At 44.9% G+C, this 18,593-nt stretch overlaps 1 protein-coding gene across 1 annotated transcript in view; it reads right to left on the reverse strand.

Annotated features, from left to right (window-relative positions):
- The window catches only part of smg6 (SMG6 nonsense mediated mRNA decay factor), a 432,770-nt gene that overhangs the window by 46,134 nt on the left and 368,043 nt on the right, over positions 1-18,593 (reverse strand). The window contains exon 14 of the mRNA XM_080210854.1: positions 17,716-17,869. Within this exon, the coding sequence (XP_080066980.1) occupies positions 17,716-17,869 (154 nt within the window). The remainder of the gene's footprint in view (positions 1-17,715; positions 17,870-18,593) is intronic.

The raw sequence follows: 18,593 nt of genomic DNA on the forward strand, positions 1-18,593 counted from the left end.
TTAGAGTGTTAACACCTCCCTGACACACATGCATTGCTTTGTAGATTGCATAAACTAAGGCCTTCTGCTGTTTCCTTTTCACAAGTATTCGAGTTCCAAGTTAACACTGGGAGTTACTATTCTGGAGGGTAATTCAGGATTGCAATTTCAATGTAAAAAGCTCGGCCAATTCACGATCATCATGTGATATCCAACAGCTGCTTTTCTCAAGAAAACCCTGGCAGCTCTCAAAGAATACTCGTTGTTGGGATTGGGAGGTCTAATGGGTTATCTTTGGGGCTGGATGCTGAATCCAGCCTGTCTTATCTCAATGTTAGAGGGTCTGATCTTTCCCAGTTGGAGAAGAAATGTGGTACCGTGTTAACCTTCTCATTTCAGGATCCAGAGTTCGAGGACAACTCAGACAGTTAGGTGTGTGGATGACCCTGCACTTCTTAAATTATAACCTGTGCAATTAATTTAATGGACAATCCACTCCTGGTCCTCGCATACAAACTGAGCTGAAATCAATCACCAGCTCTTTGCAAATGACAGGTTCGTTGGAAAAAAGATCTGGAAGCTGATCCTTTAGTTTTGCACCTGGCTGATTAAACTGGAGGAATATTTTTCCATGTAATACACAATAGGGCAGATACAGATTCCTCTAGTTTGCTGAATCTAGAACAAGGGGTGTACTTTTAAACTGAGAGCTAGGCTATTCAGGAAGCACCGAGTGAGGCCGAAATCGGGAACCTTCTCCCTCAAGGATTGAGAATACGGAGGCTATTTAAAATCTCCAACACTGGGATTGACAGATCTTTAAAGGGGCATTTGGAGTTGAAATACAAATCAGCCAAACATGAAGCAGGTCCGGGGTGGGCAGGGTGAAGCAGGCTGGGGGTTGGGCAGGGTGAAGCAGGCCGGGGGTTGGGCAGGGTGAAGCAGGCCGGGGGTTGGGCAGGGTGAAGCAGGCCGGGGTGGGCAGGGTGAAGCAGGCCGGGGGTTGGGCAGGGTGAAGCAGGCCGGGGGTTCGGCAGGGTGAAGCAGGCCGGGGTGGGCAGGGTGAAGCAGGCCGGGGGTTGGGCAGGGTGAAGCAGGCCGGGGTGGGCAGGGTGAAGCAGGCCGGGGGTTGGGCAGGGTGAAGCAGGCCGGGGTGGGCAGGGTGAAGCAGGCCGGGGTGGGCAGGGTGAAGCAGGCCGGGGGTTGGGCAGGGTGAAGCAGGCCGGGGGTTCGGCAGGGTGAAGCAGGCCGGGGGTTCGGCAGGGTGAAGCAGGCCGGGGGTTCGGCAGGGTGAAGCAGGCCGGGGGTTGGGCAGGGTGAAGCAGGCCGGGGGTTGGGCAGGGTGAAGCAGGCCGGGGGTTGGGCAGGGTGAAGCAGGCCGGGGGTTGGGCAGGGTGAAGCAGGCCGGGGTTTGGGCAGGGTGAAGCAGGCCGGGGGTTGGGCAGGGTGAAGCAGGCCGGGGGTTCGGCAGGGTGAAGCAGGCCGGGGGTTGGGCAGGGTGAAGCAGGCCGGGGGTTGGGCAGGGTGAAGCAGGCCGGGGGTTGGGCAGGGTGAAGCAGGCCGGGGGTTGGGCAGGGTGAAGCAGGCCGGGGGTTGGGCAGGGTGAAGCAGGCCGGGGGTTGGGCAGGGTGAAGCAGGCCGGGGGTTGGGCAGGGTGAAGCAGGCCGGGGGTTGGGCAGGGTGAAGCAGGCCGGGGGTTGGGCAGGGTGAAGCAGGCCGGGGGTTGGGCAGGGTGAAGCAGGCCAGGGGTTGGGCAGGGTGAAGCAGGCCGGGGTTTGGGCAGGGTGAAGCAGGCCGGGGGTTGGGCAGGGTGAAGCAGGCCGGGGGTTCGGCAGGGTGAAGCAGGTCCGGGGTGGGCAGGGTGAAGCAGGCCGGGGGTTTGGCAGGGTGAAGCAGGTCCGGGGTGGGCAGGGTGAAGCAGGCCGGGGGTTCGGCAGGGTGAAGCAGGCCGGCGGTTGGTGGTGGTGGGGGCGGGGGGGGGGGGGCAGGGTGAAACAGGCCTGGCAATGAACGACAAAATTCCATTTACCTTCTTAATTACCTGCTGCATCTACAAACCAACTCCTTGAGATTCCTGCACAAGGACACCCAGGTCCCTCTGCACAGCAGCATGCTGCAATTTTTTACCATTTAAATAATCCATTTTGCTATTACTCCTACCAAAATGGATGACCTCACATTTATCAATATTGTACTCCATCTGCCTGACCCTCGCTCACTCATTTAGATTATCTATATCTCTTTTGCATCCTTTGCTCACTTTGCTCTTCCACCTATCTTAATGTCAACTGTGAATTTTGACACACTGCACTTGGCCTCCAACTCCAAATCATCTGTGTAAATTGTAAAGAATTGTGGTTCCAACATTGATCCCTGAAGCACACCACTAGTCACTGATGGTCAACCAGAAAAACACCCATTTACCCCCATTCTTTGCTTTCTATTAATTAACCAATCCTCTATCCATTCTAATACATTTCCTGTAACACTGTGCAGCTTTATCTTATGCAGCAGTCTTTGGTGCGGCACCTTGTCAAATGCCTTCTGGAAATCCAGATACACCACATCCACAGGTTCCCCATTGTCCACTGCACATGTAATGTTCTCAAAGAATTCCACCAAATTAGCCAAACATGACCTGTCCTTCATGAATCCATGCTGTGCCTTACCAATGGGACAATTTACATCCAGATGTCTCGCTATTTCTTCCTTGATGATAGATTCAAGCATTTTCCCTGCTACAAACCGGTTTAGCTAACTGACCTATAGTTACCTGCCTTTTGTCTACCTCCTTTTTTTAGCGTTGGGTTACGTTTGCTGTTTTCCAATCTGTGGGAACCACCCCAGAGTCCAGCGAATTTTGGTAAATTACCACTAGTGCATTTGCTATTTCTCCCGCCACGTCTTTTAGTACCCTGGAATGCATTCCATTAGGACCAGGAGACTTTTTTACCTTTATCCCCATTAACTTGCCCAACACTACCTCTTTCATGATAATTTCTAGGTTCTCACCTGCCATAGCCTTATGATGGATAAGAGATGGATAAATACTAGTGAGAACCGGGCTGGATAGAGAAGGTTCATAGGGCAAGTGAAAAAATAAACGAGAGAGGGAATGAGAAAAGACCAGTAGCTAACATGAAAAGGAATTCAAAAATCTTCCAAAGGCATAGAAATACCAAAGGGGTGTTAAAGGAGGAATAGGAGGTGATGGCATTGTGGAATTGTCACTGGACTAGTAATCCAGAGACCCAGAGTAATGTCCTAGGGACCTCGATTCAAATCCCGCCTTAGCAGATGGTGAAAACTGAATTCACTAAAAGTCTGGATTTAATCATTTACTGATGACAATGAGAACCTTGTCCATTGCTGTAAAAACCTAACTGATTCACTAATGTCCTTTAGAGAAGGAAATCTGCCGATCTTACCCAGTCTGGCCTACGTGTGACTCTACAGCCACAGCAATGTGGTTGACTCTTAAATGTCCTCTGGAGCAGCCCAGCAAGCCACTCAATTCAAGGGCAATTAGGGACAGGCATTGAATGCTGGCCCAGCCAACAACATCCACATCCCATGAACACATAGAAAAAAACTAGTGTCCTGAAAGGGGATAAGAACATAAGAAGTAGGAGCAGGAGTAGGCCATCTAGCCCTTCGAGCCTGCCCCGCCATTCAATAAGATCACGGCTGATCTGAAGTGGATCAGTTCCACTTTCCCGCCCTCTCCCCATAACCCTTGATTCCCTTGCCTATCAAAAACCTATCTACCCGTGACTTAAATATATTTAGCGAGGTAGCCTCCACCACTTCAACGGGCAGAGAATTCCAGAGATTCACCACCCTTTGAGTGAAGAAGTTCCTCCTCAACTCCGTTCTAAACTGCGCCCCGCGCCCCCCCCCCCCCCCCACCCCCGCCTTATCTTGAGGCTGTGCCCTCTAGTCCTGCTGTCCTTTCTGAGCGGGAAGAATCTCTCTACCTCTACCCTATCCATCCCTTTCATTATCTTATACGTCTCTATAAGATCCCCCCTCATCCTTCTGAACTCCAACGAGTACAGACCCAGTCTATTTAGTCTCTCTTCATAGTCTAACCCCCTCATCTCCGGTATCAGCCTAGTGAACCTCCTCTGCACTCCCTCCAAGGCCAAAATATCCTTGCACAAGTGCGGTGACCAAAACTGCACACAGTACTCCAGCTGTGGCCTCACCAGTGCCCTGTACAGTTGCAGTAAGACCTCCCTGCTTTTATATTCTATCCCCCTTGCTATAAAGGCCAGCATTCCATTCACCATTATGGGATTTACACATGGAAGCAGACAGCATAGCTGAGATACAAATATTTTGCATCTGCTTTTAGCAAGGAAGTTGCTGCCCAATTCAGCGAAAAAAGAGCTAACTGAGACACAGGATGAACTAAAATTGAAAAGGAAGAGCTATTGAATGAGCTGGCTGTATTTAACATTGAGAAGACAACAGGACCAGAGAAGATGCATACAAAGATACCAAGGGAAATAAGAGTTAAAATATTGGAGGCTGTAGCTACAATTTTCCAGTCTTCCTTGGACACAACTGGTGCCAGAGAACCTGAACAGTGCAAATGTTGCACCTTTGTTCAAGAACGAGTTTCAGAATGAGGCAAGCTATAACAGCTCAGTCAGTGGCGGGGAAAACTTAAAAAAGAGAATTAGGGATTAAATTAAGAGTCACAAGTGCAGGTTCATTAAGAAAAGTGTGCATAGATTTGATAAAAGGCAAATCATGTCTAACTAACTTGCTTGAGTTTTTTTGATGAGGTACAGAGAGGAAGATAACAGGGTCACTGTGGTGTTCCAAAAGACACTTGATAAAGGGCCACCATAATAGGCTTGTCAGCAGAGGAAATCTGGCATGTGAGCTACAACTCTCACCAATTTATACAAATACACCATAAAAACATTCTGATTGTATCACAGCTTGGTATAGCTCCTGTTTTGTTCAAGACTGCAAGAAACTACAAAAAGTCGTGAATGTAGCCCAATCCATCACGCAAACCAGCCTCCCAACCATTGACTCTGTCCACACTTCCCGCTGCCTTGGCAAAGCAGCCAGCATAATTAAGGACCCCACGCTCCCCGGACATTCTCTCTTCCACTTTTTTCTGTTGGGAAAAAGATACAAAAGTCTGAGGTCACGTACCAACTGACTCAAGAACAGTATCCTCCCTGGTGCTGTCAGACTTCTGAATGGACTCACTTGCATTAAGTTGATCTTTCTCTACACCTTAGCTATAACTGTAATGCTACATTTTGCACTCTCTCCTTTCCTTCTCTATGAACAGTATGCTCCATCTGTTTAGCATGAAGAAACTATACTTTTCATTGTGTACTAATACATGTGACAATAATAAATTAGGTCAAATAAAAGTGTGAGGATAACAATGGGCTTCAAGGGGATTTAGACAGGCTGGAGGAATGGGCAAAGTGCTAGATAACATTTTATGCAGAAAATTGTAAATGATTCATTTCAGTAGAAAGAATGAGGAAAGGCATTATAAACTAAACGGTACAATTATAAAGAAGGCTATTCTCCTCAGAAAAAAGATGAAGAGGAGGTTTCATAGAGGTGTTCAAAATCATGAGGTGTCTGGACAAAGAAGATAGGGAGAAACTGTTCCCATCGGTGGAAGGATTGAGAACCAAAGGGCACAGATTAAAGTGTTTTGCAAAAGAAGTAACCCTGGCATAAGGAAAAACAATGTTCTACAAAGATTGGTTCAGTATGGAGAGCATTGCCTGAGAGTGTAGTGGAGGCTTTCAAAACAGAATTGAATAATTATTTTAAGAGGAAACATTTGCAGTGCCAGGCAGAAAAGACAGTGGGGTGGGTTATCGCAGAGGGCTGACATCACATGATAGGCTGAACAGCCTCCTTCAGTAAACTTAGTTCTATAAAAAAGGGTTATTTCAGACAGGAGCCTAATGTGGTGTAACTGTGGGTGAATCATGTAAGGTGAGATAGATTGTTAACATTAATGGAGAATTAAAGGTCAGGAGGGAGAAACCCACAAAGATGAGGCATACAATCAACGAAGGAGCATCAGAGTTAGAACTGACCAGAGATATTGGCAGGACAATCATATTAACATTACCCTTACTCTGATAGTGTGGTGACCCTTCTTCGCTACTCCTCAAGCTCTGTAAATTCTTTTTATTTGATTTACCAAATTAACATATGAACCTATAGTTTAACACTGCCACAAATCAGGCCATGTTTTGGGCACTCGCTCTAGGTTGCAAGGTCAAACAGCAACCAGTTTTAAAAAGAATGGTTTCAGTGGTTAAACTGGAAAGACAATCAAAGAGATGGTGGACAGATCGTTAAGAGTGTGACTCACTTCCATCTGTCTTGTCAGCAACCAGGTTTGACACATCTCTCTACCTCATCCCAGAGGAGACCCCCTCCCTCCCTCACACTGCTCCTGTCCACTTTTGGGTTTAGCAGGGGTAGTTGTAACTGCAGAGGATTGTTGTGCAGTCCAAACACCTCCTGCTTCAGATAGCAGTATACTTTGGAGCAAATTTGCACTCAAACCAAATCCACTTATCCTTAATTAAAAATCTTCCACTCCAAGACTCACATGTTAGTGTGCCAGATTGCTGTGAATGGCACGGCTGATTGTGGTGCTGCACCAGTGACGAGCTGTTGCTCAGACCACACAGACTGCTATGTGCATCCTTAGAACATAAAATTAGAGTTGAATTCTGTGGTTAGGACTTGATTATTTTGGCACCAATACACAGTAGTTGCTGCCATCTACCTTGGAACTGAAACTGGAGCCCTGGAGTCATTAGGCCGCTCAGACTCCCAGTAAACACATACAACATTCAGCATCAGTTTACAGGATTTGCCTCAGGAACAGTTTCAACGGGCAATGTCAAATACAAGTCAAAAGAGGGTGCTATCAACAGCCAGTCAGCACCCACCGTGAATATTCTGTTTCCCCATCCACACAAAGAAAGGACAGCGGAACAGGTATGGAGCCTGAATTCAGACACAGCAAGATAAGTCTAATCCGCATGTTATTCTTATGTCAAGTGTCATACAGACTGTTGTTAACAGGGGAGAGGCTTGTGTCTTTGTCTCCTGAAAGTGCTTACTCTTAGTGAAGTACAGTTGCGTTGGCCCTCTGATACCCTGCTCAAGCACAGGAATTTACAGCCTATCTTGTCCGTGTAGACCAAAGAAAAGCTCGGCTCCTCCCTTTGTGACTGGATCCTGAGTTTCCTAACTCACAGACTGCAATCAGTAAGAACAGGCAACGGCATCTCCTCCACGATCATCCTCAACACCAGTAACCCACAGGCTGTGTTCTCAGCCCCCTACTATACTCCTTATACACCTATGACTGTGTGGTCAAATTCCTCTCCAATCCGATTTTCAAGCTTGCTGATGACATCACCATAGTGGGTGGGATCTCAAACAATGATGAGACCGAGTACAGGAATGAGATAGCTCTTGGTCTGTAGCCTAGTAGGCTGCCGGGGCTTTTACTTTCCTATGCACCTTGGCATTCAAGTGCATATTTAAGCAATTTTTCAATGCGATGACAGTTCTGCCTCGATCACCCAATTAAGCTGTGAATTCCAAATCCCCATAAGCTTCAGTGAAAAAATTTCTTCTCAACACACCACTCTAATCCTCAACCAATTACTTTAAACTTCTGCCTCCTGGCTATTGATCACTCTCCTAATATGAACCTTGACCCTTCGAGTCTGCTCCTCCATTCAGTAAGTTAATGGCAGATCTGCTTGTGTTTCTAATTCCACATTCCCATCTACCTTCAAAATCCTTTGATTCTCTTGCTGAACAAGAATCCATCGACCTCTGCCTTAAAAATATTCAGTGACTGCCTTCACCGCCTTCTGAGGCAGAGCTCCCAAAGTTGCACAATCCTTTGGCAACTCTCCTCTTTGTTCTCAAAGGGTGCATGTCGCACTATCTGTAACCTCCGTGACTTGCCTGGGTTTGCAAAACCTCACTTACTGTACTGTCTGCAGACAATACACATCTCTTTAACCTGTGATCAGTGCTCCTTCCACTCACATTGTCGGCCACTTTAGGACTTGAACAGCAGGTTAGGTGTGAAGATTTGCATTCTAATCAGTAATCTGTAAACTGTCTTTGCTTTATATGCTCTGTCTGAGGCCAGAACTCTCCATTCACCTGAATAAGAGCTTAATCTCGAAAGCTAGTGAGTTTACTATCAAATAAATCAGTTGGACTTAAACCTGGTGTTGTCAGACTTCTTACTGTACTCAAAGGGTGCCCCCTAATTTTAAACAGTGCCCCCTGGTTCAGGGTGCACCCACAAGAGGAAACATTCTTTCCACATCCACCCTGTCAGGACTGTTCAGCATCTTATAAACTTCAATCAAGTGACCCCTCACTTTTCTAAACTCCAGTGGAAACAAGCCTAGCCTGTCCAACCTTTCCTCACAGACAGCCCACCCATTCCAGGTATCAATCTAATAAACCTCCTCCTAACCACCTCCAACACATTTACATCCCTCCTTAAATAAAGAGACCAAAACGGCACACAAGATGCAGTCTCACTAATTCCCTGTATAACGGAAACATAACATCCTAATTTCAGGTTCAATTCCTCTCATAATAAAGGAAAGCATTTCTTTACTTTGCTTGTTTACATGCTGTACCTGCAGTCTAACTTTTTGTGACTCATGCACTGGAACACCCAGATCCCTCTGCAACTTGACATTCTGCAGTCATTCTCTTTTCAAGTAATAATCTGCTCTTTCATTCTTCCTGTCAACGTGATTAACTTTACATTTCCCACATTATACTCCATCTGTCAGTCTTGCCCACTCACTCAATCTAGCTATATCAATCTGCAACCTCCTTATCTCTTGTTCACAACACATTTTCCTACCTATCTTTGTGTTGTCTGCAAACTTAGTTCCATGCCTTTGCTCCTCTCATCAAGTCATTGGTAGAAACTATAAAACCCCAAACACATCCCTCTTGGGGACTCCACTATCACATCTTGCCGATCAGATGCCAGCCAGCTGATCTTATATGCAGGCTTATATGGAGCCCCCTACACCGTGAGCTTTTATTTTCCACAATAACCTTTGATGCAGCACCTAATCAAATGTCTTCCAGAAATCCAAATACAATGCATCTATAGCTTTCCCCTTATCTACAGTGTATGTTAATCCATCAAAGAACTCCAATAAATAAACATGATTTCCCCTTCATAAAACCAACTGGGAAGAGGCAGCTTGAGTTTTTCTAAGTACTCAGCTATAACCTAGTTAAAAGTTGATTTTAACACTTTCTTTATGACAGACATCAGGCTAACTGGCCTATAGTTTCCTGTTTTTTGCCACCATCCCTTCTTGAATAGAGAAGTTATATTTTCTACTTTCCGGTTTGATGGAGTGATTCCAGAAAATTTGGAAAATTAACACCAACATGTCTACAACTTCATTAGGCACCTCTTTTAAGATCCTCGGATAAAGTCCATCAGGACCCGGAGTCTTGACAGTCCACAGCTCTAACAACTTGCTCAATACTGCTTCCCTAGTGATTGTGATTTCACCAAGTCCCTCTCTCCCTTCCACTTCTTGATTTACAGCGATGACTGGAGTGGTTTTTGTACCTTCTATAGTGAAAACAGAAGTAAAGTATTTGTTCATTTAACTTGCCGTTTCTTTATTATCTGTTATTGTTAACCTCTGGCAGACCAACACTCACTTCACTTATCTGCAGAAACTGTTACTACCCTTCTTTTTATATTTCTAGCTAGCCTCCTCTCATAATCTATTTTTTTCCAGACTCAGTCATTCTTTATGATCAATTGCCTGACCTGCTACTCCTCTTTGCGTAGTTATATGATTTTTTCCTTATGTTTGATGCTTCCCTTAGTTTCTTTAGTTAATCACGTGGTGAATCTGCTCCTTTGAACTTTTTTTTAGCCATAGGAAGATATTTAATCTGGGTATTCTGAAATATCTCCTTCAATGTCTGCCACTGCTCCTTGTGGATCTATCCTCTGCCTAATATTCCAATTCATTGCAGTGCCTAACTTTCCTGCACACTTGGCTGCCCTTTTTTAAGTTTAAAATATTGGTCTCGGACCCACCTTTCTCCCTTTCAAACTGGATGTACAATTCAATCAGATTGTGGTTGGTGCTATCTCGGGCTGCCTTTACTCTGAGATCATTCATTAATCCTGTCACATTGCACAATATAAAGTCTAATAACCTGCTCTCTGGTTGGTTCTGAGTGTGCTGCTCTAAGAAACTGTCTTGAAATTCTATGAATTCTATGAACCCTTCTTGCACTGCTAATCGGATTTTTCCAGTTTATATGTAGATTAAAATCACCCAAGTTTATTGTTGTCTCTTTATCACAGGCCCCTAATATTTCTCTGGTATACTTTGTCTCACACTTCGGTCACTGTTGGGGGCCTGGAAACCACTCCTACTAACGTGTCTTTCCCCCAGTATTCCTCATCTTCACCCAAACTAATTCTACTTCCTGAACCTTGATCTCCTGAACCAAGGTCATCTGTAACTCCTGCACCCCCAGTGCCATCCATGGTTAACAATGCTACACCTCCACCTTCACCAAGCATCCTATTCTTCTTGAATGTAATCTACCCCTCAATTCCAGGACCCAATCTTTGTCATCCTGCAGCCAGCTCTCTGTAATGGCTGTCAGATCATATCTGTTTATTTCAATGTGCGCTCATCAATTTGTTTACTTTGTTATGAATGCTGCGTATTTAAGTTTTTGTTATCTTTGTAATATCTAGGGTGGAATTCTCCTGTTCTCAGGCCCATGTCAGTGGGAAAGCAGTGTCTTCTGCTTGCGCTGACAGGTGGGATTCATCTTGGGGAACCTATCGGTCAGATCCACTATTCACAGCCCCAGTCTCTGCTCAAGAAGTAAACAATACCCCCCACCCCCTGGCCAAAGGAGCACCACCAATCTCTCACCACAGAAGGGCATCCTCCCGCCAACCCATAAATAATGGGCAACTCCACTCCAACACCACACAGGCATGAGGGTGACACTGGACCCAACCCCCTCCCCACCCTACCCTACAGATGCCCCACGCAGACACCCTCCTTCCCCATTCAACACCCCCCCCTTCCCATCATGCTGCATTCTCCCTCAGGCACCCCCCCAATAAGCCTTTTGCCCCTCAAACCCTCCAATTCAGACCCCCTCCAGACGACATGACTTTGCAATGCCAACGGTGCACTGACACCCTGGGCCCCATGGGGGCTGTAGGACTGTCCAGTGGTCATGTTCCGCTCTGTCACTGCCAGGCTGCAGAGGAAAGGTCCCACAAGGATTCTGGGGGTTGGGTGAGCTCAGGCTGGGTAAAGGGGTTGACCTTCTGGGATGGGGGCCCAGTGGCTGGACTGACCCTTCTAGCCCTGTTAGACCTGAAGATCACCCCAGCACGGTGATTTTAGGCAGCCCTATAATCAACATCTACATTCCCACCTGTCAGCTGTGAGAATTCTGAAGTGGTCAGGTCACTTTAATCTCCATGCCCCCATGGTCACCTGGCAGGATTTTAAATCACTGCAGCTTCCATTCTGCAGCAAAGATTTTCCTTTCTCCTTATCACAAGCTGATGTGGGCACATCCCTCTGATGTCCCCTGACAGAAAAGAGATGTCAGTTTTACTGGGGGTCCCAGTCTGTACAGCTGTACACTCAATGTCAATGTATTCACTCAGCTTAGATTTGAAGGATGGGGTTTGCAGCCGTGCTCGCTCCAAAACTGGAAAATCCTGCCATAGCACAACGGATCTTTGCATGGTCCGCACCCCGCCCTTTACAATTCCCGTGGTGGGTGGGACAGGAAAGTTCCTTCTGGAGTCTCTGATGCTTCCTAACAAGCTGAAACCTTTGAAACCCTCTCTCGAACGTTGGCACCCTTTGATCTCTTGTCAACATCAATGTATAGTGCTTTGAAATAGGCCTCCATTGACAGTTTAATGAACTTCCACTCATATTCCAGTCAGCTGTTTATTTTCATTTCCCTTCACGCTTGAATGCATCTCAAGTACCTCCACTGATCTTAACCACAATATTTACAAAAATTCTAAGCCTGATTGACAGCTGTGGTCTGTTCAAAAGGAATACGTTGTTTGCAAAAGAGGAAGTTAAAACAACATCTACCCAAGTTTGATCCCTCATCACCTTGTTTCCTTCAAAGCCCTTTCTACTTCTCCAGTTATGTGGCTCGCCAGAACACTTGTCCTACCTTGGCTCACTTGTAGATTGTTCCATTTTCCCCAGTACTAACATCAGTGACCCACGAACTGGAAACCCACTTCTTTCAGCCATGCATTTATCTCCCTAAGCTAATTTGCCCTATGCCAATTTGCATCTGCCTCAGATAATAATCCAAAGATTATTAGTTTTGAGGTTCTGCTTCTTAATTTAGTACCCACCTCTTCAAACTGACTGTAGAGAACCTCTCTCCTTGTTCTGCCTATGTTGTTAGTATCTACATTGACAACAACTGGATCCTCCCCCTTCCACTGCTAATTCCTCTCCAGCCCAGAGCAGATGTCCCAAACCGCGGCACTGGGCAGGCAACATAACTGTCTGGACTGCCTTGGCTGCATACAACAGTGTCAATTTCTCACTTACATTTCTTTTTGCTCCCCTAAATTGGAGGCTTCCAATACCATGGCAGTCCCCATCACGCTATCTAGACAACTATTAAATCTCCTCTCTGCCTCCCCTTCAGCCTATTCAATCCTTTTCTCAGATAAAATTCTCCATTCCGAGCAACATCCAAGTAGATTATTGTGTGCTCTCTCTAGTGTGATCACATCTTTCCTGCAACTCACTGACCTGAACTGTCTGCAAAACTCTAGCTGCAAGCTAACTAGTGTTTTGTACAGTTTTAGCATTATCTCTCTGCTGTTATATTCTGTGCTGGGGCTCATAAAAGTAAGTATCCTATATGTCTTCTTAATTGTCTGATCTACCTGTCCAAGGGATCTGTGGCTGTGCACTCCACCATCTCGCACTTTCTCTACACTTCTCAGAATTTTACCATTTACCATATATTTCCTTTTCTAATCTCACAATGCTCCACCCCACACTTAACTAGATTAAATTTCATTTCTATTTACAAATTTTCTGTCCATCTGGCCAGTGCACTGATATATAGCTACAGTCTATAGATTTCTTCCTCACTATCAACCAAAAAGACAATTTCTGTATCATGAGGACATACTTCAATCAAAATCATTGACATATACCATGAACAACAAGGGACCCACCACAGAGCCCTGCTGAACACCACTAGTCACAAAACACACAGCCATTACCCTGCACTTTTGGCCACTGAATCTAACTTTGGATGCAATGTGCTATTTGCTCTAGGATCCCATGTGTTTTTGTTTTTTGTACCATTTTGACCTGTCCTTTCCAAAAGCCTTGCTAAAATTCATACAGACTGCATCAAATGCACAACTCCATCAAACATTCCCATTACCTCCAAAGAATTCAATCATATTAGTTAGACACTGCCTTACCATAACAAGTTCATACTGACTGTCCTTAATTGATCTGTACCTTTCTAATTTAGGTTAATACAATTCCTGAGAATATTTTCCAATAGTTTACCCGTCACTAAGGTAAGGCCAAATGGCCGGACATTATTCTGCCTCTGTTGATAAAACAAGATGATGTTAGGAGTCCACCAGGTATCCAGCATCACGCTGATAGCCAGCAAGAATTAGAAAGTGGTGGGCAGAGCCTCCCTGATCTGCTCCCTTGCTTTTTTTAATAGCCAGGGATATATTTCATCTCTGTCTGGTGATTAACTGAACCTATTAATATTTCCTCTCTGACTATGTTTATTCCATTCAACATTTCACATTCCTCCTCCTGAACAGAATCTCTGCACAATGCCCTTTTCTATGAAAACAGATGCAAAGTATTCAATAAGAACCATACCCAGGTTGCCCAATCCAAATAGACTCCCTTTTTATCTGTAATGTGCCCAACTCTTTTCTCAGTTATCCTCTTGCTCCTTATGTATTGATAAGACATCTTTGCATTCTTCTTGATTCTACTTGTCAATGTTTTTTTCATACTCTCGCTTTGCTTTCCTAATTTCACTCCTGTGCTTTCTATCCATCTCTCCATTTTCTGCAGAATTGAGCTCTCAATGTCTCTCGAGCTTCCTGTTTTTTTCCATATGTGCTGCTAGACACCCAAAGAGCTCGGAATTTGGGAGTCCCATTCTTTGTTTTGTGTCAGTGGATTTGCTTTGAAATCCCACTCTCTCCACCTCTGTCTCTCACTTCTCTGACACAGATTTACCTTCAAGTACTTGCTTCAAGTCCATTTTTGCTAAATCAAATCTCAGCTGAGTAAAACTGCTCCTTCCCAAATTGAGGAATGCTTGGGCCTAATCTTTGTCCTACTTTCATAACGATGTGAAATTTAATTGAATTCTGATCCCCACCATCAGAAGAGTTTCCCAGTGATTCCGGCCACTCCCACCCCAGCATCCTCAGAACCGTAACTTCTCCTGTCGGTCGTGCTAATGTACTGGCAATAAAGTTATTCTGAATGCATTTAAAGAATTTTGCCTCTCTGTAGCTTTAATGTTGCCATCCAGTCCAGTTAATTTTATGGTAGTTGAAATCCCTTATTATTGCCCTATTGATTTTGCACTTCTCAACACATTGCATACATGTTTGCTCTTCTACCTCCCTCAGACTGTTTGAGAGACTACAGTGCACTCCCAGGAGTGTAATTATCCCGTTACTGTTGTTAGGAAGTTGGAATGAAATGAAAAGTAAAGAATTGGTGAGAAAAGAAGAAACTGAGGGACTTAGCTGCTCTGAGGATTGAGAGATTAGCCTAATAGCAGGGTGAAACAGATTGTTTGTTCAGCAAAGTGGAGACTAGAATCTAAACCGAGAGACCCAGATCATCATCAAGCCCAGTTGCAAAGCAGAGCTAGCAAAGAGAATTAAGCTGTTATGGAGTGTATCTGTATGAGACTCCACAAGTTCTAATCTAAACTAGAAGAATAGTTCCCGAAGAAAAGTTACAGGTCCCATGCGGTAATTATTTGCTGGATTGTTAAAACCTATGGGGTGGTGTTTTGGAAAAGGTGTTTTCTTGGCATTCAAGAAATTAGAGAGATTAGATGAGGGGAGGGAGGGTGTGCATAATTTAAGCATAAACTTTGACGAAAAGTCATCCAGACTTGAAATATTACCTCTATTTTATCTCCATAATTGCTGTCAGACGTGCTGAGATTATCGAGCATTTTCTGTTTTAGTTTGTAATTTTAGCATACAGTCTGGGCAACCATTATTGTGGTTAATTGCAAATGTTCTTTACTGTTGCATTTCCTGTTGTGTATCTTAAAATTTAATAAACATTTTGTTATTTGAATAACTTACAACAAGACTGAATCCTTTCCTCACCAGGTTTCATATCTTTTCTCACATTTTTTTCTAAATCAGAAATCTAACTAGTTAAGAACCAGTGTTCCAAGTTTCTCTGCTGAGATTTCGGATGTCCTCACATTGAACATCACACAGTTCCTAACATTGCTATTCTGGTCTTTGTCAAAGCTTTGACAAAGGCTCATCTAGACGCGAAATGTGAGCTTTTTTCTCTCCTTACAGATGCTGCCAGACCTGCTGAGATTTTCCAGTGTTTTCTTTTTTGGTTTCAGATTCCAGCATCTGCAGTAATTTGCTTTTATCCTCAGTTCTGCAAACTCCTTTCTTGTCTATTTTCCAGTCTTTGTTTCTTGTGCCTACAACATTTACTTAGTAATTTTCTCCTTCCATTTCCAGCTTTGCTTCTCTCCTTTTTGAATTTATTCAGGATCCCTTCCATCTACCAAGCTAGTTTCAACTTTTGCTAAACCTCCATTTGACAATATTGCTTCTGGCTCTGTTAGGGTGGAAGCAGTCCAGCCAGCTTAGGTCCCCATTTTTGCAGAACAAATCCCACTGATTGAGGAACCTAAAACTCACTTGCATCCTTTCTCCAGCCATATATTCACCTGCATTCTACTATTCTGCGGCACAGGAGTAATTACAAATCCTGCTCATAACTTTATTCCGAGCTCCCTGTGACCGTCATTCACGTGGAAGTTGGAAAGATGGGTACGACCTTGACCTGGAATCCCTGAATGAGCAGCTGGTTCCTGGAGCGAGAGGTGGGTGGAGCTGGTAGGCTGGAAAGCTGATTCAATGGCCTGCAGCATCTCCTTCTCTCTTACACATCCTGTGACTACATTCCATACAAATACCAGCTCCCAAGACATCAAACTGCAAGAGTCAAGCCTCAAATATTTAGAATGCCATCACTATGTCTCAGTGTGGTTGCAGTGTGCACGCTGTAGATTCACCCACCTGGAGTTGCCTGTCCATATTTTTGGTGTGTGCATTGTTATTAGTTGCCATTGCAGCAAACTTCTGCCCATTGAGTTCTATCATATATTATAATATGAGATCTACTGACAGGTTAGGAGGAGTGGGTACTGGGATGTAGTTACCCCACGACTAGGAATACCATTCTAATTCTAATACAGCCCAATGTCACCGTATCCCCGATAACACCCACAATGTCACCGTCTCCCTGGTAATGTCCCAAAGTCACCGTCTCCCCGGTAACGCCCCCAATGTCACCGTCTCCCCGGTAACGCCCCCAATGTCACCGAGTCCCCTGTAACGTCCCAAAGTCACCGTCTCCCCGGTAACGCCCCCAATGTCACTGTCTCCCCGGTAACGCCCCCAATGTCACCGAGTCCCCTGTAACGTCCCCAAAGTCACCGTCTCCCCGGCAACGCCCCCAAAGTCACCGTCTCCCCGGCAATGCGCCCAAAGTCACCGTCCCCCCGGCAATGCTCCCAATGTCACCGTCTCCCTGGCAACGCTCCCAATGTCACCATCTCCCCAGTATCGCTCCCAACGTCACTGTCTCTCTGGTAACACCCCCAATGTCACTGAGTCCCCTGTAATGCCCCCAATGTCACCGTCTCCCTGGTAACGCCCCCAATGTCACCGTCTCCAATGTTACAATTCATGCCTTCAATATTTAATATAAATGCCAAGTATTACTGAAGGCATTTAACCAGGTTCACAGTTAAAATTCACCAGATGTTAACCGATCCTGCGCATTGCCACAGAAGATGAACTGATTTGATTAACTTCACAGTTAAATAACGGAACCGAACAGTAATTTTAGTAAGTGGGGGGAAATGGTTGGCGCTTGGCGAGGGTGCCTGACAAATAATTAGAAGAGTACAAGTGGCTGTTGAACGTTGGGATGTTGCACAATCTTGGGATCAGATGATTGTACAAATTGTTTGAATTTTGTTCCTGTGGTTGGTGATTTTTTTGTAATGTACTTCCACCCGGGTTACTAATCTGGATTTATTTTGATGTCCTGAACTCTCTCATCACTGGGGAGTGATATTATCAACAATGACCGGGGACTTGAGTTCGTTTTGTTTCTGAAGCTTTTCTCTCACATTCCTCGCAGTTTACTATGACACACACTTTAAAGGAGACCCTTAAAAAAAAGAAAACACCAGATGTAACCTGGTGCAACCACTCAACTAAAGGCATCTCATCAATTTACTGCACTCAGTGTTCCTGCCAGACCACACACACACAATATTCATCTCAGACGAGAGGGCAGTGAAGAATATGTTTACCAATAAGTGGGACCACGATGATGTACAGCTTGCAATCCAACAGCCTGGCCAGACTGGGGAGGTGATCAATAAATCCATTGGTGTCTGGCACAAGAAAGACAGGTGTTATCTCAATCTCGATCTGCCTCTTCAGAGTCTGATCTTCTAATACTGCCTGAGAAGGGAAACAGAAATAAAGGTTACATCAAAATAAGCCTCCAACAACCCAACTATTCTGCAGATATATGAAAAATCTGTCAAGGCAAGTGTATAGTCTGGAAAGGGGGAGCAGTTGGAAATGTGTAAGGGGACATTGTGAGGTATTATGTATCTGCCTGAGAGGGTGTAAAGGTCAGAGTAGCAGAGTATTGGAGCTTTGTCAGATTGTGTCCATTTCAAAGTTGTGTTGTTCAGCACAGACATGTCAAATCAAACAATCAATCTGCCCAATTTTTAATGGCGCCCCATCCCTGTGAAGATGGTGAGAGAATTCCCTGACATTCTACATGTCTGAATTCTGATCAGGGACAGCCACGTTTTCTCTCAATTCTTGATCTAGTGCATCAATCATGGATCCAGAGTAAGAAAACTGGCATGTTCTCTTAATACAGAGCAATATTAGCAACATTACCATCCCAAATTCCTACAGGCACAACACTGAGCACCTCACCATAAACACGCGTTCCCAACACCAGTGCGATACCCTAATTTTTTCTCAATCAATACAAAAGCAGCTCAGTCACACCTATAACAGATTCAATGCACATCAGCTGTGATTGTCCTGAATACGGGAGCTTCACTCCATTATTCTTCTGTGCAACACATTTTTGTGTTTGAATTATACCACACGTTTGGCAATAATCTGTGAACAATGAGCAAACATCCAGAGGCGGAACAGC

This window comes from Carcharhinus amblyrhynchos, chromosome 23 (assembly GCF_965287045.1).
Source record: "Carcharhinus amblyrhynchos chromosome 23, sCarAmb.v2.hapA, whole genome shotgun sequence".
Classification (NCBI taxonomy): domain Eukaryota; kingdom Metazoa; phylum Chordata; class Chondrichthyes; order Carcharhiniformes; family Carcharhinidae; genus Carcharhinus; species Carcharhinus amblyrhynchos.